Genomic DNA, 23,150 nt, shown 5'->3' on the forward strand with positions numbered 1-23,150 from the left:
CTAACATTCTCATCTACCTAAATGATTGTAAACAATTGTTAAAAACTAAAGACTAATTGTTCAACTTAGTCTCTTGGTGAGAAGAAGAACAGATGGGGTAATTACCCTATACATATACTACTTCTTAGACCGACCCCACCAGTCAGGACCAGACCAGGACTGACCCCAGTTGGCCACTGGAAATTTCCCTGGTGGGTTATATGGTCAGTCCGCCCCTGCATACCAATGCTACATCTGTACATAATATGTATGTTTTAAAGGTATCATATGATATATTAGACCTTATATTATAAATATGTGGGGCTTGTAGAATCTCTATATTTTCTTTATATTATTTTCTGATTAAACCCATTTGGTTTGACTTAAAGGGGTTGTCCACGCTTAGCAAATATTTGATATTGTTTGTGCAATGAAAAGTTCTACAACTTTCCAATTTACTGTCTGTATCAATTCCTCATGGTTCTCTAGATCTCAGCTTGCTGTCCTTCTATAGCAGTGATGGCGAACCTTTAAGAGACCGAGTGCCCAAACTGCAAACCAAAGGCGACTTTTCTAGTGCAAGGTGCCAACATAGCAGTTTAGTACAATAGCGCCACAATACCACTATACATGAGACAAATAACACTGTGACATCATGACGCCACCATTACAACCACATAAATAGCATAAAAGACCATTATCAGAGGTCGCACTAACATTTTTCCAGAAGGGTAATAATACTCCTCTCACCATTTTTGAGGAGTATTTTTACCCGAGGAGGAGTATGAAAATTTTGGTAATACACCGCGCACACTACGCTCACACTGCACACACAGCACTCCACTCACACTGCGCAAACTCCACTCACACTGCGCACACTCCACTCACACTGCGCACACTCCACTCCACTCACACTCCACTCCACTCACACTGCACACACAGCACTCCACTCACACTGCGCACACTCCACTCACACTGCGCACACTCCACTCACACTGCGCACACTCCACTCACACTGCGCACACTCCACTCACACTGCGCACACTCCACTCACACTGCGCACACTCCACTCACACTGCGCACACTCCACTCACACTGCGCACACTCCACTCCGCTCACACTGCGCACACTCCACTCCGCTCACACTCCACTCACACTGCGCACACTCCACTCCACTCTGCTCACACTGCGCACACTCCACTCCACTCTGCTCACACTGCGCACACTCCACTCCACTCCACTCACACTCCACTCTGCTCACACTGCGCACACTCCACTCCGCTCACACTCCACTCACACTGCGCACACTCCACTCCACTCACACAGCACACACTCCACTCCACTCACACTCCACTCTGCTCACACTGCGCACTCTCCACTCCGCTCACACTCCACTCACACTGCGCACACTCCACTACACTCACACTCCACTCACACTGCGCACACTCCACTACACTCACACAGCACACACTCCACTCCACTACACTCACACAGCACACACTCCACTCCACTACACTCACACAGCACACACTCCACTCCACTACACTCACATAGCACACACTCCACTACTCTCACACAGCACACACTCCACTACACTCACACAGCACACACTCCACTCCACTACACTCACACAGCACACACTCCACTACACTCACACAGCACACACTCCACACCACTACACTCACACAGCACACACTCCAATACACTCACACCAGCATAGACAGACACACATAGAGGGCCTTACTAAGTGCAGCAGCCGCGGAAACGTCAGGCACTGGGACCCCGCAGGCATCGGGCACCGGGACCCCGCAGGCAGCGGGCACCGGGACCCCGCAGGCAGCGGGCACCGGGACCCCGCAGGCAGCGGGCACCGGGACCCCGCCGGCAGCGGGCACCGGGACCCCGCAGGCAGCGGGCACCGGGACCCGGCAGGCAGCGGGCACCGGGACCCCGCAGGCATCAGGACCCCGCGACTCGGAGCACAGGAGCAGTGACGTCGGAGCACAGGAGCAGGCAGGAGGCATGGGGCACCGGGACCCCGCAGGCATCGGGCACCGGGACCCCGCAGGCAGCGGGCACCAGGACCCCGCAGGCATCAGGACCCCGCGACTCTGCAGGCAGCAGGGCGGGGACAAGCAGGCATCGGGACCCCGCGACTCTGCAGGCAGCAGGGTGGGCCAGGCGCGAACGAGCAGGCAGCGGTAGCCGGGGTCGAGCGGTCAACAGAGTGCTGGGACCCGGCAGGGGTAGGTATCATTGATGAGGCTGGGGAGAAGGTACGCGTGCCAGCAGAGAGGGCTCTGCGTGCCCTCTCTGGCACGCGTGCCATAGGTTCGCCATCACTGTTCTATAGGAAGCTTCTAAGTTTACTTCCAGTGGATATAATTTGTCCATGGTGATGTAATGGACATGCAGGTGCACAAGCTGTTAGTATCACACAAATCCTATTACTCTCTGTGATAATAACAGCTCCTGCACCTGCATGTCCATCACATCACCATGGACAAATTATATCCACTGGAAGTAAACTTCCTGTAGGACAGCAAGCAGAGATCTAGAAAACTATAAATGATACAGACAGTATATTGGAAAATTGTATAACTTTTCATTAAACAAACAATATAAAATATTTGCTGAAACTGGACAACCCCTTTAAGCAGGGGCGTAGCTAGGTCAAAAGATCCGGGGCTCGTGCCCCGGATCTTTTGGCCTGTGCCCCGGATCTCCCCGGGCATCCTACCCTCTCTCAACACGATCCGTGTCCTGCACGGATCGTGATGAGAACGTTTGCTGTCACTGCTTTCCCCAGCAGCTCAGCCTCCGGTGAATAATAGTCACAGAGTCTGAAGGACCTGTGATGATGTCATGGTCACATGACCTGCCAGGGAAAGCAGTGCACAGAGAGAGAGAGAGAGAGAGCTGCATCTGTGAGGTAAGGGGGGAGACATGATAGGGAAGGGGGAGAATAAGGGGGGTTAGTGTGAGGCACATTACTTACTGGGGGGCAGTGTGAGGCACATTACTTACTGGGGGCTGTGTGAGGCACATTACTTACTGGGGGCTGTGTGAGGCACATTACTTACTGGGGGGCTGTGTGTGAGGCACATTACTTAATGGGGGGCTGTGTGAGGCACATTACTTACTGGGGGGCTGTGTGAGGCACATTACTTACTGGGGGGACTGTGTGAGGCACATTACTTACTGGGGGGCTGTGTGTGAGGCACATTACTTACTGGGGGGCTGTGTGAGGCACATTACTTAGTGGGGGGCTGTGTGAGGCACATTACTTAGTGGAGGGCTGTGTGAGGACACATTACTTACTGGGGGCTGTGTGAGGCACATTACTTACTGGGGGGCTGTGTGAGGCACATTACTTAGTGGGGGGCTGTGTGTGGGCAAATTATCTACTGGGGGGCTGTGTAAGGCACATTACTTAGTGGGGGGCTGTGTGAGGCACATTACTTAGTGGGGGGCTGTGTGAGGCACATTACTTAGTGGGGGGCTGTGTGAGGCACATTACTTAGTGGGGGGCTGTGTGAGGCACATTACTTAGTGGGGGGCTGTGTCAGGCACATTACTTAGTGGGGGGCTGTGTGAGGCACATTACTTAGTGGGGGGCTGTGTGAGGCACATTACTTAGTGGGGGGCTGTGTGAGGCACATTACTTAGTGGGGGGCTGTGTGAGGCACATTACTTAGTGGGGGGCTGTGTGAGGCACATTACTTAGTGGGGGGCAGTGTGAGGCACACTACTTAGTGGGGGGCTGTGTGAGGCACATTACTTAGTGGGGGGCTGTGTGAGGCACACTACTTAGTGGGGGGCTGTGTGAGGCACACTACTTAGTGGGGGGCTGTGTGAGGCACATTACTTAGTGGGGGGCTGTGTGAGGCACATTACTTAGTGGGGGGCTGTGTGGGCACATTCCTGGGGGGCTGTGTGGGGACATTACTTACTGTTGGGGCGTGATGGGTAACACGCACCTGGTTTTGTTTAAATGGAAGATAAAGTGTGAGCGCAGCCTTACAGTATTTGGGGAGATTGTTAGGGGCGGCAGCAGGACAATACTGTCAGGGAACCAAGATGTAGGGACAATGGGGAACATAAGATGTGGTGATGCCTCATGGAGAAGATGGAGGATGTGTCACCTGCAGTCACTGGAGGGAAAAAGTAGGGATTTCTCTGGTGTTTCTGTAGCTGTATACACTGTCAGTAAAGTTGTTATGTGAGGGGTTATGTACAGGAGGGGGCATTACTAAAAGAGCGCTACATATGTATTGGGGCCCGTGCCCCGGATCTTTTACAACCCTAGCAACGCCCCTGCCTTTAAGTATTCTTGCTATGTTGAGTAGATAATGAATTTTTTGATCTAAGAGAGAAGTTATTTTTAATATGCTAATTAATGTCCCTACTGTGAGATGGAGGCACCCTGGGTTAGAACAGAGTGGAATATATAGAAGGGGGATGTACAGTTCTTTCTCTTTGCTTTCTATTTTTTTTTGTATACCCTCAGACAGGCTCAGTACATTTTTTATAAAACGTGTTCCCCGGGCTGCCTCCCACAGCGAATAACATCCTGACAGGTGATTTTTACAAACACAGTTTGCAAATAAATCCCCAGTTGTTGATATATAAGGAGCATGAACCCTGGGATAGAGGGGTTCAGTCCATTGCAGAGTCAGGATTAGAATATGGATTCCAGCTCCAATAAGCTCTACCATGTTCATGGCTTTGATTCCAGAAAACATCTAGATGACTATTTTTCGGACAGACCTGATGTGGTTGTTGCAGAAGATTCCTTGGTATTTCCCATTAAAAATCTTACAAAGACTTTCACACAGGGTATGTATTCTTCTTTGTGTAATATTATTGTCCTACATTGTTGTAGAACTAGATCTATTGCTACAATTCACTTCTATTTTAGCATTTGCAATCAATTGGGTTGGGTTTGTATGCTCCTGCAGCTGGAAAAAAGAAAAACACTTTTTAAGAAATAGGTTCACTTGACACAACTAGTACCACAGTTAACTTTTTCTAAGTACTAAAGTTAAATGTGTTCAGTAAACAAGTGTTAAGAACCAAAGACTAATTGTTGAACTCAGTCTCTTGGTAAGAAGAAGAACAAATGGGGTAACTACACTACACATATACTAGTGAGAGCAAAGAAAGTATATTCACTGCTTCCCCTCTTTAATCTGCAGAACCTTGGAAAACCTTAGAATGACAAAAGTTTATAGGAACTTTTCCAGGGGCTCTTCATTTTAACTTTGCTTCTACCTGGCAACTCCTTGTTTCCCAATTTTTGTACCTATCATAGACATTCTTTTGATAACATAAACTTAATATGAATCTATGCAGTGTGCCCATGCATAGTAGTGCCCGAAGAGCTAAGGAAGCTGAATCAGTAAAGAAGCACCCAGGGATGAGCAGGTTAGCAGGGACAATAGAGTAGCCCTTGAGCCTGCTGGTTTATTATGCTTGATAGTCATAGTCATCTTGGTGTATGAATAACTTTTGACTTGTCAGAAAGTAATAAAAATGCATTCAAATAAAATAAAAATAATTTTGGGATCCCTAATTGATCTAAAACGGGAAAGGTTTATTCTGATTTCATGTTTGCACCGTATGTTGCGGTGGATCGCTTGAAGAAATACACCCGCAGAAAGCGTAGTACAATTTAACACTCAGGATTTATTTTAGATTAAAAACATTCTCACAAAAGAGCAATCTGAGGGTGAATTTCTTCTAGCGATCTACCACAAAATACGGTGCAAACGAATGAGGTCACAGGAGAAACCCAGGAGTGTTGGTTTTAATAGCGGTATATTCCTTTTGGAGGATTCAGGAATTTGTGCTGGAGGAGTGTGAACTACTCTATTTTGTGAGTGACATATTGGAAGAATAAGGACACACGGAAGCAAGGGAATCGGGAGCTCCGGTCAGAACTTATTTTCTATGTTATACAATTTTCTGTCTACTGGATCAACCCTTGACTGTTTGTAGCTCTGCGAGAGATGTGTACAGCTGTTATTAGTGAGCAAAATGTACATGTGTCTTTTTATATAGTGTATGAAATCTTCAACTGTATATATACACAAAATTTTTATAAAGTGCATGTAAACTTCAACTGTATATATACACAAGCTGTAATCAGGGACGGATTAAAGGTGGTGGGGGCCGCTGGGCCAGGAAGGATTTGGCAAGCTTTTTGTAGCGCTGTGTAATCTGTGTGCGCTATGTAAAGGACCGCCCCATCGTCAATAGAGAGCCAATCAAAAAGAGTGTAAAAAAAAGTCTGCTACAAGGTACCGTTTCTTGTTGTCACTGTCTCCCAGGATATAGAGGAGTTGCGCCTGTAATGGTCCGGAGTGCCGGAAGTGCAGAGTGCATCAGGAGTTCACAGCTTTCCTTACCATGTGCTCTTTTAGCTCCATAAAGTGGTTTGCTCAACTTGCCGTTTGGTATGTACGCCCCTGACCAAAACACATTGTGTAGCTGTAGCAACCAACATTGCCTGCAATAATAAAAAACTGGCATTTGGCACGGTAAAAAGTAATCGGCTGCGCTTATTTCCATGCCAGACGGGGCCTGGCTTAGAGATGGGCTCAGTGGATGGCCTGTACATATGTATAGTGGGGCTCACTCCAGAAGTTGAGTGAGTATTTCTTAATGATCCAATGTTGTCCTAAATGACTGATGATAAATATAATCCACCTGTGTGTAACTGAATCTCTATAAATACACCTGCTCCGTGATAGTCTCAGGGTTCTGTGTAATGCGCTGAGAGCATCATGAAGACTAAGGAATACAACAGGCACGTTCTTGTGGGCTCAGTTTTTACGACTTTCACTGTGCGCTCCAAATAATACCTCTGCTTTATTCTTTTGTTCCGTATGAACACGGTGATACCAAATTTATATAGGTTTTATTCCATTTAATGCAATAACTTTTTCATACTGTGGTGTACGGAGCTGTGCTAGGTGTAATTTTTTGCAAAATGCGCAATGTTTTCATTGCTTCCATTTTGAGGTCTGTGCAACATTTTTCTCACTTTTTATTCAATTTTTTTATGCGATGTAAAGTGGTGTAAAAGTCGTGTATTGGATATTTGGGCGCTATTTTCCGTTATGGGGGTCACAACGGCAATAACCATTTTTATATTTTAATAGTTTGAGGCATTTTGGGACGTGGCAATACCTAATGTGTCTGTGATTCTTACTGTTTATTAAATCAGTTCTAGGGAAAGGGGGGTTATTTGAACTTTAAGGTTTTCAACTATTTTAATATTTTTGAAATCTTTTTTTTTTACTATTTTTTATGTTGAATCAGTTTATTGAGACAGTTCAACAAACGATAAACAATAACAAAAACCAGAAAAACAAAACAGGTAAGAACAAAAGAAAGTTATCCACGCAGGGATAACAACAGTATGATTTACAATATCAATACATACTATGGAGGGGTACTAGACAATTTGTTTGTTATTTAAGGTATGGTATAGTGTTTACTTCTCAAAATTACACAGATAATAAACAATACCAGTCTTGAGAAACCGCTAGGCTCTTATGGATGGGCCCCGTGTCGGACCCAAAGTCCCTAGCGGTCCAGGTGATATTAGCTTCTGCGTCTGAAGAGGCATAATATGACGATGGCAATAACTAGTGCATATTTGAGCAATCACCCGATTATTCCCAGCTAGCTGCTAGCGCCTCCTTTCTATGAGTTATAAAAATAACGGACAAATATCAACAGGAGAGAGTGGGAGGGCAGGGAAGGGAATAGCAGGGGGGAGGGAGAGAGAGAGGGGGGCTCCCCTTAAAGGGAAAGGGAAACCATTGCAAATTTAGATGCTTGGGCAACATGTGGTGGAGGACATGAATGGGTGAGTATATAGATAAAGGCGAACAGTGGCCTAGCATCCTATCCCCCCATGAGGTCGCTAAAGGCTTTAGTTTCCTTGAAATCCAGCCACGACTGCCACACATGAAAGTACCTTTCATAAGCATCCGGTGTCACCGCGGCCAGCTCCTCCATGCGGGACAGCGCCAACATCTCTTGGGCCCATTCCGCCATGGACGGGCAGACCGCCGATCGCCAGTGTCTGGGAATTACCGCTCGTGCTGCTATCAAGCAGAACCTCAGGATGTTCTTCTTTTGGAGGCTAATGGAACCTGGGAGCATCGACAGCAACGCTATCTCTGGGGAAGTTGTCACTTGTTTACCTGTTATTTGTTGGTACGTGGCAAATACCTGATCCCAGAACCGCTTGAGGGCATCACAAGTCCACCAGATGTGCAGCATGTCCCCCTTCTCCTTTCCACAGCGCCAACATAAATCTGAGACAGAGGGAAAAGCCAAGTGTAGTACTGTCGGCACCCGGTACCACCTAGACACAATCTTGTAGCCCTTCTCTTGGGCAGCACAAGCTGATGATAACTTATGAGTGAAGAGGAATGAGCGTTGCCAATCCTCCTCAGATGGGGCATTACCTAGGTCGCGCTCCCAACCTTTGACAAAGGAGAGCTCTGACGAGTCCGGGCCTCGGGATAGGAGAGAGTATATTTCAGAAATCACATGGGATGGGGCCGTATTGGACCGGAATAGTCTCTCAAACTCAGTCAGAGATTCCCTGTACGCTGCCGCGGATCCCGCCTTATTTATGAAAGACCGGAGTTGCGAATACTCAAACCACGATGGGTTGGTCACTTCAGGACGAGGATGGAAATCCTCTAGGTTTGGTAAAGGGGAGCCCTGTAGGATATCATGTAATCTGGGGTCTTCGAGTACCCCCCACCCCAAAAAGGACAATTTTGACATCCCTGGAGGGAAACCGGGATTGCGAAATATTGGTGTGAGGGGGCTAAACTGTCGGGACAAAGTTCCTTTTGAAATCAACGATCTCCATATTCGCAGGGCGTCTTTCAGGAGGGTAGCCTGGGGGGGAATAGAAGGGATAGACTCTGAAGAAATCCACGGGAGGAGCTTAAGCAGTACTGGAGAATAGGCTTGTTCTAAAGATACCCATTGCTTGGTTGTGGTGTGAAAATGCCAGTCTACAAGTCTCGTGAGTATGGAGGCTTGGTGGTACAATTTTAAATCAGGCAGGCCGGCTCCCCCCCTGGATTTGGGGCGAGTCAGAACCCTCCAGCCCACTCTAGGTCGACTAGAACCCCATATAAACCGTAGCATGGCTGAGCGCAATGATCGAAAGAATGTGGCTGGGAGGCTGATGGGCACCCCTTGGAAGATGTACAAAAACCGAGGGAGGATGTCCATTTTAAGGACGTTAATCCTACCAAACCACGATAAGCGTTTTCGGTCGTATCGCTGTAGGTCCCCCAAGGTGCGTTCCAACAGGGGTGTGTAGTTGAGGCTATACAGTTTGGACGAGTCAGTGGGAACTGAGATGCCTAGGTATCGGATCGATGTCTCCTGCCATTGGAACGGGAAGTTATCTGTTATGTGCTGTGCTTCTGACTGTGGGAGGGAGATGTTTAAAGCTTCCGATTTGGAGTAGTTGATTTTAAAGTTACTGAGTACACTGTACCTCTTAAATTCCTGGATAAGGGACGGAAATGAGATCCTTGGCTGCGATACGTATAGTAATAGGTCATCAGCGTACAATGCTGCTTTGCAGTGACGGGAGCCCATGCGGATACCATGGATATTAGCGTTGTTTCTAATGGCAACAGCCAAATGTTCCATTACTATAACGTATAACAAAGGGGACAGAGGGCACCCCTGTCTAGTCCCATTTTTAATTGTAAAAGAAGAGGATAAATTGCCGTTAACCCTAACTTTCGCAGTGGGGCTGGAGTATAGAGCAAGAATTTTCCCCAAAAAGTTTGGACCCATCCCTATTTGTCTCAGCGCTGCCTCCATAAAACCCCAGCTAACCCAGTCAAAGGCCTTTTCTGCATCGATCGACAATAGACATGCTGGGACCTGTCCTGCCTTAGCCTGAGACATCAGTAGGAAGGTCTTAATCAGATTGTCTCTGGCCTCCCTACCCTGGACAAATCCCACCTGGTCAGTGTGAATGACTGAGGGTAAGTGAGGAGCCAATCTCTCTGCCAAGACTTTGGCGAACAGCTTCACGTCCACGTTGATCAGAGAAATGGGACGGTAGCTGGCTGGAAGAGACGGGTCCTTCCCTGGCTTAGGCAATACGCTAATATGAGCCTCTAAGGCCCGGTCCGAGAATCCAGAGTCCGCAGAGACAGCGCTAAAAACCTTGGCCAATAAGGGGGAGAGGAGCTCCCTAAATTGTTTGTAGAAGGCTGGAGTAAAGCCGTCTGGGCCTGGGCTCTTCCCAGTAGGGGTGTTTTTGATAACTACCGAAACTTCTGTAGGCTCAATCTCCTGCTCCAGCCCAGAAATCACCTCTCCAGACAAGGGCGGTAGGCTAGTTTCTGAGATGTAAGACTCTATCTGAGCTTCATGTGAAGGAGCGGACCTAGGTGTGTCAGGGCCTTTTAGGGCGTACAGGGAAGAGTAGTACGAAGAGAAGCTATCGCACATTTCAGATGGTTGGTAAACCTCTGTCCCCCCCGGGCCCTTAATCTTGGGTATGTAGGAGGTGAGAGACCGGGGGTGTAGTAAACGGGACAAGGGGCGGCCGCACTTGTCTGCATGGTCGTATAAGTAACTTTGAAATCTTGCCCTCTGATGGAGGTACTTTTGGTCTAGAAGGGATCTCAGAGATTCCCTAGCTAATGTCAATTCTGCTAGGACCTCATGGGATAGGGTAGATTTATGACGCGTTTCGAGGCTCTGAATTTTAGAGGTAAGTGACTCTATCCGGGCTAAATTCTCTCTTTTAAGACGAGTCCCATGGCGGATGAAGATATTTCTCAGGGAGTATTTGAGGTGTTCCCACTGCTGCGGCAAGGGGGTCTGATTGTTTGTGGTTTGTGCTTGGATGTAAGTATTGATGTGTTCCCGGATGTCTGCTGTGCAGAGGGAGTCCCTCAAAAGATTATCATTCAATCGCCATGTCCATGGAGAACGGGAATTTAGAGGTAATGTCAAGGACAGGAATACTGGGGCATGGTCAGAGAATAGTATGTTCCCTATTTCTGCCTCAGGGGCCCAGGACAAAGCATTATGACTTATGAGAAAGAAATCAATCCGGCTATAAGAGCCATGTGCCGGTGAAAAGTATGAGTAGTCCCTGTCCTGAGGGTGTAGGATGCGCCATACATCCAGTAATTGGAGGGCCTGTATGTCACGTTTAAGGGACCGCATTTGGTTCTGTGGAAGATAGTTTCGACCCCCTGAAGTATCAATCAAGGGGTCTAGTGGGACGTTAAAGTCACCCCCTATGACTAAGTGACCTTCGGCAAATTCTGAGAGCGCTGCCAAGAGTTTCTTACATGCTGAAACAGGGTTATGATTAGGTAGGTACCAGTTGGCGAGAGTCAACACTTGTCCCATAATTTTTACCTTCAAAAAGACGTATCGACCAGAGTCATCCGTCTGAGAGGCAATCACTTCGTGAACTAGCGACCTGTGGAGGGCTATCGATACTCCCTTGGACTTTGCCTCAGGGTTGGCACTGTGGAACCAATGTGGGAAATTCCGATCTCGGATGTTTGGCACGCTGGTGGACTTGAAATGCGTTTCCTGTAAAAACAGAATGTTAGCCCGGTGTTTGTGCATATCATACAGAATTTGCGAGCGTTTTTGAGGAACATTCAGTCCTCTGGCATTAAAGGAGCATAATTTCAAGGTATCCATCTGGGAATCTATTGGAGTCGTGGTGATGGGGATGCAGGAGTCCCCCTAGCCTGCTAGTATAAAAGGCCAGAAGAAAGTGTACAGGGGAGGGAAATGTGTCAAAAGAAGGGAAGGGGGAGGAGAGAGAACAGAAAACACAAATATACACAATAAACAAACAAAGAAATACAAAAATTGCGTTGGGGAAGCAACAGCTACTATACCGCAGACAGACCAGCTGGCCACGGATTCCCCTGTGGGTAGTAAACTAACTGTAGAGGACACCGCCGTCCCCTGCCGCAACCAAATCTTACACAAGAATAGAAATATCGACATCTGAACGTATCCAGCATTAAGGGGTGTGGGTGAAAGAGATTGGGATTTAGGGTTAGGTAGAGCTACTGAGCAGAGGGTCTTGATAACTATAACGACTCTAGGCAGCGAGGCTCGCCCAACTCAATTCAACCTGGCTTGATACCTACTGTTAACTGTGACACAATATGAGCCCAAGTTGTAGATATTTAACATAGACCCTGCAACTCATCTAACACTCAGGACATTAACTTAGTGCTTGTGTCAAAACCTATGACGTATATGGAACTCAGTTCAATGGCTGAGGCGCATGGTCGCGACCCCGACGGGCCCTGCCTCGTCCAGGGCCACGATGTGCTCTACGCCCGGGCAGCCCCCCCAATGGAGGAAGGTTACCGGGTCGCCCCGGTAAAGGCAAGCCGGGCCAATCTGTGATTGCCGGAGCCGGAAAATCCAGCGCCGCAGCAAAAGCAGGGACATCTCTGGGATGGCACACCACATATCTTTGATCTGCTCGTCTTATCTGCAGGCGAAACGGAAAACCCCACGTGTATGGTATGTCTCTTTGACGGAGTTCATCCAGTAAAGGTTTAAATGCTCTTCTTTTGAGCAGGGTCAGCCGTGATAGATCAGGTAACAACTGAAGGTGAGCCCCTTGATAGATAATGTCGCCAGCTAGACGTGCTTTAGACATGATAGCGTCTTTAAGTTGGAACCGATGCACCCTGCATATCACATCTCTAGGCTGGTCACCCGCTGGGGGGCGGGCCTGTAGTGAACGGTGGGCTCGGTCTAGCTCCAGGGGTGTATCTGCCGGGACTTCCAGTAAGGAGTTAAATATTTGTCGCAGGGTATCGTGAAGCGAAGGAGTTTCCACAGTCTCTGGGAGGCCCCGCACTCTAATGTTATTGCGGCGACCTCTGTTCTCAGCATCATCTAACTGATCCGCGAGATATTGCAGTTGAAAGGTATGGGTGGATATAGCCTCATCATGGGAGTTTAGACGTTCTGTAAGCGTATTGTTGACTTCCTCTGTCAATGAGACCCTAGCTCCCAATTGTTGGACCTCTTCCCGCACCATATTTAGCTCTGCTGTATAAGATTGCTCCAATCTGGCTACATAGCTTTCCATATCATCTCTAGTGGGTATAGTACGGAGGTGTGAGCTTAGGGCACGTAATTCAGCTAAGGCACCAAATTCCTGGGACCATATGTTCTGCTGTGTGGTAGAAGGCCCCTCTGGGGAGAAAGCTGCGGCCATTACGCTGTGCCCTGTGGAGGGTACAGGGAGCTGATTCGGGTCCTGCGAGGGGTGAGGAGAAGGTGTTGGGCTATGGGCTGAGGGTGTCCCTGGCCAGTCATCCCCCATTTCAGACCATAAGGCCGGGGAATGAGGAGCGGAGGGTATGTCTCCTCTGGGGCACGGCTGCCAACTGGCGGTCTCCCTCTCTACCACTCCAAAACGGCCTCGCTGCTGGCTCTCTACCTCTGCGGCCCAGGAAGGGCCCGGTGTAGAAGATGGGGAGATCTGTGTGGCACTGCATGGCCTCATCGCTGGTGGGTTGACAGGCTGAGCTGTATCCATAGCATTGGGTACCTGGAGGTCATTACTCTGCTGAGGCAGAGGACCACGGTGGACAGACGCCTCTGTCAGAGGAGGGGTGCTGCTTCCCGGTGGCAGGTGCGTGACAGGAGCCCCAGGTGGCCGTTCCTCTTCATGGCTCCCATGCTGCTCCGCTGCAGGCTCTGCATTCGCTGCCCGATCGGCTGCCCGCTCCAACCGCGCCACGGAGCAGATCATTCCACTCCGCGGCTGTGCGGGGAGAGGATCGCCGCGGGGGGATTCAGCCGCGGGGTCCGCCATCTTGGCCACGTGCTCCGTCAGTGCTGGAGCGCCGGCTTCTTCTCCCTGCTCCCCTCCGCTCGTGCCGGCAGCTGGTATCTGTGGCTGTGCTGCGCAGGAGGCACCCGGGGTCTCCGCTGTATGAGACTCCCTCTCCGCGTCTCCTGATCCACGTGCAGAGCCCGCCGCCATGTCAGGGCTCCGAGTGGATGCCGCTGCCGTCACTATGCCGGTGAGGTACCTGCTTATTCCTCTAGCTGACGTCCGTCCGAGCTGTACTGAAGGGGTTCGGGTACCCCCTTTTCTCTTTGCACCCATGTGTGATGAGAAGGGATCGCTGGATACGCGTTTATGCTGGTCACAAGCAGGGTGAAGGCAGGAGCAGGCTTAGTGTGCAGCCATCTTCCTCAGCAGCCAGGACACGCCCCTTTTTACTATTTTTTAGACGCTCTAGGGTACATTAACCCTAGATGGTCTGCTTGTTCCTACCATAAACTGCAATAATACTGTATTGCAGTGCATGGCATTTTTGGACACTGGCTCATTGTAAAGAATCTGCAGAAACCATGCAGCCTCCGGTCTGAACAGAAATGGGGGGGGGGAGGGAGGCCGTCGGACACCCCAACGGATTCGGACAAACCGCAGAATTTAAAAAAGGAAATGTGTCGCAAGATCAAGCACTCATCACCCGGAACTCCCCATCCCCACTGTCAAAAATGGTGGTGGCAGCATAACAATGGTTAGAATTGATGGGAAGATGGATGGAGCCCAATACAGGACCATTCTGGAGGAAAACCTGTTGGAGTCTGCTTAAAACTTGATACTGGGATGGAGACTTATATTCTTTTATCCCAAACATAAAGCAAAATCTACAATAGAATGGTTCACAAAGTATCCAGGTGTTGGCCAAGTTAAAGTCCAGATCTGAATTCAATCGAGAATCTTTGGAAAGAGCTGAAAACTGCAGTTCACATACGGTCTCCATCCAACCTCACTGAGCTCTAACTGTTTTCCAAGTGACTTGTAGCTGTCACCACAGAAAAAGGCTACAAAAGGCTACAAAGTATTAACACACAGTAATAGTCACAGTCATCCACAGTGCCCAGTAGTCACAGCACCAGCCCCAGAGTAGCCAAAAGTCACACAAGCAGCCCCAGCAACTATTAGTCACAGTGCCTATCCCCAGTAGCCAAAATAATGCCTCCAGTAGGCAAAGTGATGCCCTCAGTAAGCAGTAGGAACAGTGATGCCCCCAGTAGCCAGTAGGCATGTGATGCCTCTAAAAGCCAGTAGGCACAGAGTTGCCCCAGTAGCCAGTAAGCACAGTGATGCCCCCAGTAGACAGTAGGCCCAGTAATGCCCTCGGTAGCCACAGGTATGATCCCAGTAGTAAAAAGTCACAATGATGCATGCAGTATCCATCAGTCATGCACCTAGTAGCCAGTAGTCATGCCTCCAGTAGCCATTAATAATGTCCCCAGTAGCCAGCAGTCATGCCCTTAGTAGTTATGGCCCCAGTAGCAAATATCATGCAATAATAAACAAAGAAACATGTCAGTTTATGGATATTCTCTTTTGCCTGTGGCTGTTAGGCAAGAACCCAGCGCAGGCGCACACAATCAGATTGCATTGCCTGTATAGAACAAAGAAGGTTGGGGGAAGGAGGACTGCTGTGTCCCATTAGATGGGAAGCACAGAGCAGGGAGACCAGCCTCGCCAAGCTGGGTAGGATTTTAACAACCACTTTGAGTGAACTGGTGAGAACTGGGCGGATCCTACCCCTGGGAAGGACCCATCCTGTTCTGCATTACATTTAAGACCTGACGGTTTGAATGTTTTCCTGTAGTTGCACTGCCAGAAAAAAAAAATTGCTGCCTATTTTTTCTACAGTAGATATAAGTCATTAATTTTCAGCAACATCTTTGACAGTTTGAGCATATTAGAAATTTTATATTCACAATTTTTCAACAGGTCATCTTAAAGGAGATATCTTAATTGACCTGAGTTCTAGTTCCTTTATTCATCATCTGTATGCAGCCTGCGAGTTTTTCAAACACCTGATAGTCCTGAAGGTAAATGACAGATGTATCCTGGAGCTGAAGAGATGGGTGGACACACGTACAGGAGCATTCGACTGGTGTCATGCTGCACAACTTCATGTAGACATTGAAGGAAAAAGGTGAAATATTTACCCAAATATAACTGTAAATCCATTGTTATTGTATTTGTTGCTACTGTATAATATTTTGATACATATCAAAGATCTTTTTCAGGGAAAGTATATTGAAAGCTTTCACGGAAAGGTTTGAGGCAGGGTTGCTGAAACATAACTTTTAATACCAAATGTTGTAAAGGGCTAGTAATAGCTTATACACCCTATATATGTTGCAATCCTGTTGCAAATGCAAATGCTGTTAATAATGAAAAATGGCTGGAGAAAGCGAGGGATGTTTTTTAGGGAATACAGTAACTTTTAGTTCTCAAATCTCATCAATTAAAGTAGCATTCACAGAAGTCACTAATCTCAATAAGGAACATACATGATCGTGGTGGGAACATCATAGTCTATATATTATCTTGCAAACAAAATAGTCCCCAGAGGACAAAGAATTTCATCAATACCTACAGTAAGAGTTAAGACTCAAAATATCAAAGAGAGGTGGGAGAAAGCCACATAAAAATTTCCTTAGACTTTTATATATATTGGCAGATGAAGAAAGAATACAACTTGAGCTCTCTATATTTTAAACTTTGTGCGCAGGAAGGGGGGCAAATAGATATAAAGGAGGGCAGAGAGGAAAGAGTTTTTTTGATCGGCCCTTGACCTCATCTCCAAATCCACTAAGGAAATAAGTCAGGAGGAAGTGACAACCTCCAAATAATTAATTTATCAATCCTTGGTCCAATAAATTAAATTAATGTTCTTGGTTATGTGCATCTTTTGCCCATGATGTAAAGACCAATATCTTCAAATAGACGATAGACATTAACCTTTTCCAAAGAAATTAAAATGTTGAAAGCGTGACAAGAAGCAATGTCCAGAGTATGGTCTGGAGGAATCAGTGCACAGTTTTATGGCAGTAGAGAAACTACCTGTAGTAGCACAGGACCATCCACTACAATTAGATTAAAGAGCATGAAGGCCCTGCGATTTGTGACTAATCACAAATGTACTTATTTGTTGAGTTGGTGACATAGAAGCTTAAAGGACATCTATCAGCAGATCAAGGATTGTAAACCAAACATTCAGACATAATGGTGTGCTCCCCCCTGGCAGGATCTTCTGTTCTTTCAGCTTCTTATGCCCTAGTTTTTAAGAAAAAAGTGGCTTTTAAAAATATGCAAATTAGTCTGAGGGGATCCAGGCTCCATAGGAGTTAATGGAGCATGGAGACCCTTAGACTAATTTGCATAATTTAAAAAAATTTTTTTTGTAAAAACTAGGATATAAGACGCTAAAAGAATAGCAGATCCTGCGAGAGGGGGCACATACCAATATGGCAGTTTGCTTGGTTTACAATCCTTGGTCTGGTGACAGATGTCCTTTAAACAGAGCCCATTTCACAACAACACTGTCATTTCAGAAATAGAGGTGAAAAAGGCCCTTAGTTCTCATTGGAATTATTCAGATGCATAACAAAGGCATTTTTTTAATCAACCATCCAGAAGCTAAAAGTACCATCATATAGAACTGATCTTCATGCAGGCACCAAATTAACTGCAATGAATGAACTATTCAGGAATGGTGGTGTCCAGTAGCTAGGAATGTAGCTGTCTAGTGTTTTTTAATTATATATGTTATCAATGTGAGTTATATATATTAGAGGTACTAGCCCTTTTTAACATTTGGTGTTAAAAGTTATATTTTAGTAACTCTGCCTCTGCCCTCTCAAAGAAAGTATTGATAAAATAAGAAACACACATTCCATATCTTAGCATGGTCGGCTACAGGTTTCAGTAGGCCCCTGGGTGACAGATCCTCACTAGGTCCTTTTGCAGTAAACTCACATGGCGGCATAAAAAATTTTGAAACTAAAATATTCCCCAGTTTATCATCCCAAACATCCCCCTTGTCATGGGTGCTCCCGCGATCCCTGTCTCGGATCGCTGGTGCACCCGTGCCTCTCCATGTTCTGGTGCCCGGCTGCACTCACCTCCCCCGGCTCCAGCGGCGTCCTCCACAGCTTCCGCGGCTTGGCGTGCCCTTCCCCGTCTCCTAGGGCGCGCATGCCGGCTTGCTAAGATTTAAAGGCCAGTGCACCAATAATTGGCACTGCCCTGATTTAAATTCGAGCCTCTTCCTATTGCCCTTGCTGGATCTTCAAGTCTTCCCATGAAGAGAAAGCTCACCTGTGATTCCTGCGTTCCTGTGATTCCTGCGTTCCTGTGATTCCTGTGTGCCAGTCTGTTCCTGTGTCCTGTGATTCCTGTGTGCCAGTCCAATCCTGTGGTCCTGCGTTCCTGTGTGCCAGCTCCTGCGATTTCTGACGTGAGTGGTGTCTCCTGTATTACTACTTTGGCAGCCACCGCGGGCTAGTCGCACCTGTGGAACGACCTGGTGGAATCCCGCCGCAGCAAGTCCATCCCGCTTTGCGGTGGGCTCTGGTGAACACTGGGTTTCCACTTAGACTCCGGTCCCAGGTTGGCTAGTACCACCTCCCGCGGTGGTCCAGAGGGTCCACAGACTCCCAGTCCTGACACCCCTCATGGTTATTTTATATACCCCCCCTCAGGCCTATCCATTCCTTATGAACAGCCTTATGTGGGCTCCCCAGCAACTCTGGGCACTTGCCCGGGTATGCCCAGTGGAGGCGCCGGCCCTGTATCTTAGATACAGTAAACCTGTCGCAAAACTATTAAAGATCAAATTTTAGAAATAAAATTGCCAATTATATACTCAGAGAAGCATTCTTATTGATAGAGTCCTGTATTTCAGAGGATATATGGTTGTTTGACAGTATTGGTGCAATTTAAATCTATTCAACAATCGAATACTCAGAAAAATATTCTTAGCGGTAGGGTCCTATTTTCAATAGATACTTTGGTAGCTCGACACAACAGTATTGGTGCAATTTAAATATATTCAACAGTAGAATTATAAAGTGTTCTAATTTCTCCCATTTCTTTCAGTGATCAGTTAGAAGACAAAGAAGGAAAAGTGCGATCAGCGCTGCAACACGTTATAAAATGTAACCTGGAGAAAGAAAATATGACGGAGCCAATAGATTTACCTCCAGCCGATTGTATCATCACTGCTTTGCTTCTAGACCATATATGTAAAGAACAAGATGATTACATTAAATATATCAGAAAGTTCTCAAGGTTGCTAAAACCTGGAGGACACGTGGTAATATTTGGGAGTTTAGGTACAACTTATATAACAATTGGAAAAGACAAGATCCATGTTTTCACATATGATGAAGACCTTGTCAGGAAAGCTCTAGCTGGAGAGGGTTTTGTTATAGATTCCTTTGAGATAAAAAAGAGAACAGTTGAGACTGATCTCATTGACCATAAGGCAGTCTTTTTTGTTGTAGCTCACAAGGAAAAGTAGATTGAACAGTGTTTAAAGGGGTTGCTCATGAAAGAAGATTCAAAAATTTCAATCCCCTAATGATGTTTACACAATAAAGATAATTTTTAACCACTTACTTTACAATTTGGCTCAGTTTCATTCCTGTTTTAGCTCATATCAATCCGTGATGGTCAGTGTAAAATGTGGGTGTGGGAAGGGACTCTATAAGCAGATACTTCATGATCCCTCTAGTGCTGTGAGATAATGGGGCAGATTTATCAAGCTGTCTGAAAGTCAGAATATTTCTAGTTGCCCATGGCAACCAATCACAGTTCAGCTTTCATTTTACCAGTGCTCATGAATATTTTAAAGGGGAGCTGTGATTGGTTGCCATGGGCAACTAGAAATATTCTGACTTTCAGACAGCTTGATAAATCTGCCCCAATGTGTACTGACAATGTGTTTAGATTATCAGGGTCCAGGTTTATGTACCCTTTCATTTAGCATCTAAACATTCACTGGTTTATGACACATACAAAGAGAGATGAGACAATGAGACAGATCAGAGATGATAGATGATGAGATCTATGAGATAATAATAATAATTCCTTTATTTATATAACGCTCACAGATTACTCAGTGCTACACAGAGATTGCCAAATCCATCCTTGTTCCTAAGGGGGGGGGGGGGTGTCACAATCTAATCAACCTAACATTATGTTTTCGAGTGTGGGAGGAAACCGAAGGACCCAAAGGAAACCTACACAAACACGATGCACATAACACACACAATGACATTTTCAGCTTTGCTACATATGAACTATAACAAACACTGTTAGCTCTGGCATTTCAGTCATAACATACACTGTCAGCTCTGCTGAGTCTCCCTCCCCTTGACAAAGTAAGCCTGGATAGAGTAAGTCTCCTCACACTGTTGCTTGCCAGAAGGAAGTGTCTCTCTGTGTGTGAGCTCGTCTTGTAATACAAGGGGGGAGGGGCCATTGCAACGAGGAGCTCACTGGAGCCTTAGACAGGAAAATAACCTGTCTTGCCTGACCCAAGAATTCTGATTTAGGGTAAAATCCTGAGGCAATCAAAATTGTATACACCAGGACTAATAGAGACAGGTTGGAATTATATCTGTGAAATGCTGTAATTTTGTTAGTAACAGTGAATTAGAGAATGTGTTATTTTGTCATCCTGACTATATTTAAAGGGGTTTACCCACAAAGGAAACTTAAGCCCTATCCACGAGATAGGGCTTTACTTGCTGATCAGCGAAAACGAGGAGTCCGTCGGATCTATTGTTGCTCCTCAGACTAATAGAGCAGATGGCCGTGCATGACCATTCTGCTCCATTAATCTCTATGGAGCTGATGGAGATCGCTGAGCGTGATTTCCGTTAGCTCTATAACAGTCACATTCACATTCAGGCTAAGGTCATGCCTGAAATGGGTCGCTTGTTTTAAACATTCTGTCATTAATAGTGAAAAAGATATTGGCGCAGCATGGCATCTTTCTTTTCGGTATTAATAGCAGATGTAATAATAGCAGATCTAATGGAAGATAACAGAAGGTGAATAGATGGTAAACTAATGGACTTCCATTCACATAACGTTTTTCAATATGAGTATTTCCCCGACCCAACACTATAACATCCATTCTTTATATGGTTATCAAATAATACCACAGATATTAACACTTCATAACCACTAAATAATAATACCACAAATATTAACACTTCATAGTGACTAAATAAAAAAAAAACACTTTAAAAACATCAATATTAACATTATTTAAGTCCCAAAACCAAATCGCCTCCGCCATAATTACTTGCACATAATTATTTAAAACTATTGTATTACTATCCTGTTAATAAAACAATACAGTAAGATTGAGCCTTAGGCTATATTCACACTGCCGTTGCCCGCCCGTACCGTACCGGGCAACGGCAGTGTACGGGGAGAGGAGGAGGAGGTGAGCGCAGCTCACCTCCGCCACTCTCCATAGCAACCTATGGCGCACGGCGCCGTATAACGGGAAAAGATAGGACAGGTCCTATCTTTTTCCCGGGTACAGAACGGTACGGTGCCGCACGTGTGCGGCACCGTACCGCTCCCGTAGGGTGCCGTGCGCCCATAGAAGTGCATGGGGGACGTATATCGGCCGTATATACGTCGGCCGTATATACGTCCCCCATACGTTCGTGTGAATATAGCCTTAAAGAAAGACTAACATTACCATTACAAACTGACCCTATACCAAACTACGGCCCGCGGGCCACATGCGGCCCGCGGACCGTTTCGATCTGGCCCCCGATACTTGGAGCGCCAGCGCTGGGCCCTCGCGGCCTGCAACAGTCGGGGAGGAGCCTCCGTCCGTCAGGACAGGAAGCTCCTGCCCGTCACTGAATACAACCCCGGTGCACATCGCTCCATGAACTAGGCTGCGCGGCAGGAGACTTAGGTGAGTACAGCGTTTTTATTTTTTATTAAAAAGGGCAGTAAATAGATTGTGGCGACTGGGGGCCAATAGTTAATTATGAGGGGCAGCATAGGAAATAATTAATTATGAGGGGCAGCTTAGGGAATAATTAATTATGAGGGGCAGAATAGGAAATAATTAATTGTGAGGGGCAGCATAGGAAATAATTAATTATAAGGGGCAGTATAGGAAATAATTAATTATAAGGGGCAGCATAGGAAATAATTAATTATAAGGGGCAGCATAGGAATTAATTAATTGTGAGGGGCAGTATAAGGAATAATTAATGGTGGAGGGGCAGTATAGGAATAATTAATTATGAAGGGCAGCATAGGAAATCATTAATGGTGGGGGCAGCATAGGAAATAATTAATTATGAGGGGCAGCATAGGAAATAATTAATGGGAGAGGGGCAGCATAGGAAATAAATAATAGTGCGGGTATAGGAAATAATTAATTATGAGGGGCAGTCTAGTAATTAATGGGGGGGAGGCATATTCAATAATTAATGGAGAGAGGTACCAGTATATTAATTAATTGGGCCAATATATAAAATAGTTCACAAGGGGGTGCAGTACCGGTATATTAAATAATTAATTGAGGGGGGTGCCAGTGTATTATGGATGTGGTCACATGTACCGCTATTTATTTTTAAACTTTAGTCCGGCCCTCCAACGGTCTGAGGGGGACAGTGAACGGCCCCCTATGAACGGCCCTATACTATAGATTTGCAGGCAAAACACGACCTGTTAGTGAATGCATACAACTATGCAAATAAGTTTTCCATGATGGGACAAGGAAAACAATGCCCCTTTTGCTACCTTGTAAGGGAACCCTGTTAAAAGCCACCTATAGTGAATGCAGAGCCCAAGATGAGCAGAAGAATATTAAGATCCCAGGTTTAGTTATAGAATGGAGATAAGTGTGGGGCAGTGGGGCCAATTTGCTTTTACAGCCAGGTTCTTGCGATCAGAAACAAGCAACAGTGTTTTGCTCTAAACACATATCCATTTGGGATAAGTTCCTCTCCACTGTGCTTGTAGTGAGTTATTAAATGCAATTCAAACACAGTGGGGCTCATTTACTAATGGTCCGCGGAGCGTATTTAACATTCCGTTTTGCGGCGCATTTAACATGGGATTTTGGTGCAAGTGATTGGATTTCGGCGCAATCGCATCGGCTTGCATGCGACAGAAATCGGGGGGCAGGCCGTTGGACTTGGACGCATGATCTTCATGAATCGCGCCAGACTTCATCCTCGTCGGACCGGCCGAATCGGGGATCGCGACAGGACCAGGTAAG

The 23,150-nt window shown here is 46.5% G+C and overlaps 1 protein-coding gene and 1 long non-coding RNA gene across 2 annotated transcripts; one reads left to right on the plus strand and one right to left on the minus strand.

Annotated features, from left to right (window-relative positions):
- Positions 1-4,544: 4,544 nt before the first annotated feature.
- LOC140065760 (uncharacterized) lies at positions 4,545-8,112 on the minus strand. Its single transcript, XR_011848039.1, has 3 exons — positions 7,970-8,112; positions 6,286-6,490; positions 4,545-4,940 (listed from the first exon to the last, which is right to left on the minus strand). It is a non-coding gene; the product is annotated as an uncharacterized lncRNA (long non-coding RNA).
- Positions 4,607-19,508, plus strand: LOC140065759 (nicotinamide N-methyltransferase-like). Its single transcript, XM_072113329.1, has 3 exons — positions 4,607-4,818; positions 15,821-16,028; positions 18,980-19,508. The coding sequence occupies exons 1-3, from the start codon at positions 4,668-4,670 to the stop codon at positions 19,401-19,403; spliced, it is 783 nt and encodes a 260-aa protein (XP_071969430.1). The 5' UTR covers positions 4,607-4,667; the 3' UTR covers positions 19,404-19,508.
- Positions 19,509-23,150: the final 3,642 nt, after the last annotated feature.

The sequence above is a fragment of the Engystomops pustulosus genome, chromosome 6 (assembly GCF_040894005.1).
Source record: "Engystomops pustulosus chromosome 6, aEngPut4.maternal, whole genome shotgun sequence".
Classification (NCBI taxonomy): domain Eukaryota; kingdom Metazoa; phylum Chordata; class Amphibia; order Anura; family Leptodactylidae; genus Engystomops; species Engystomops pustulosus.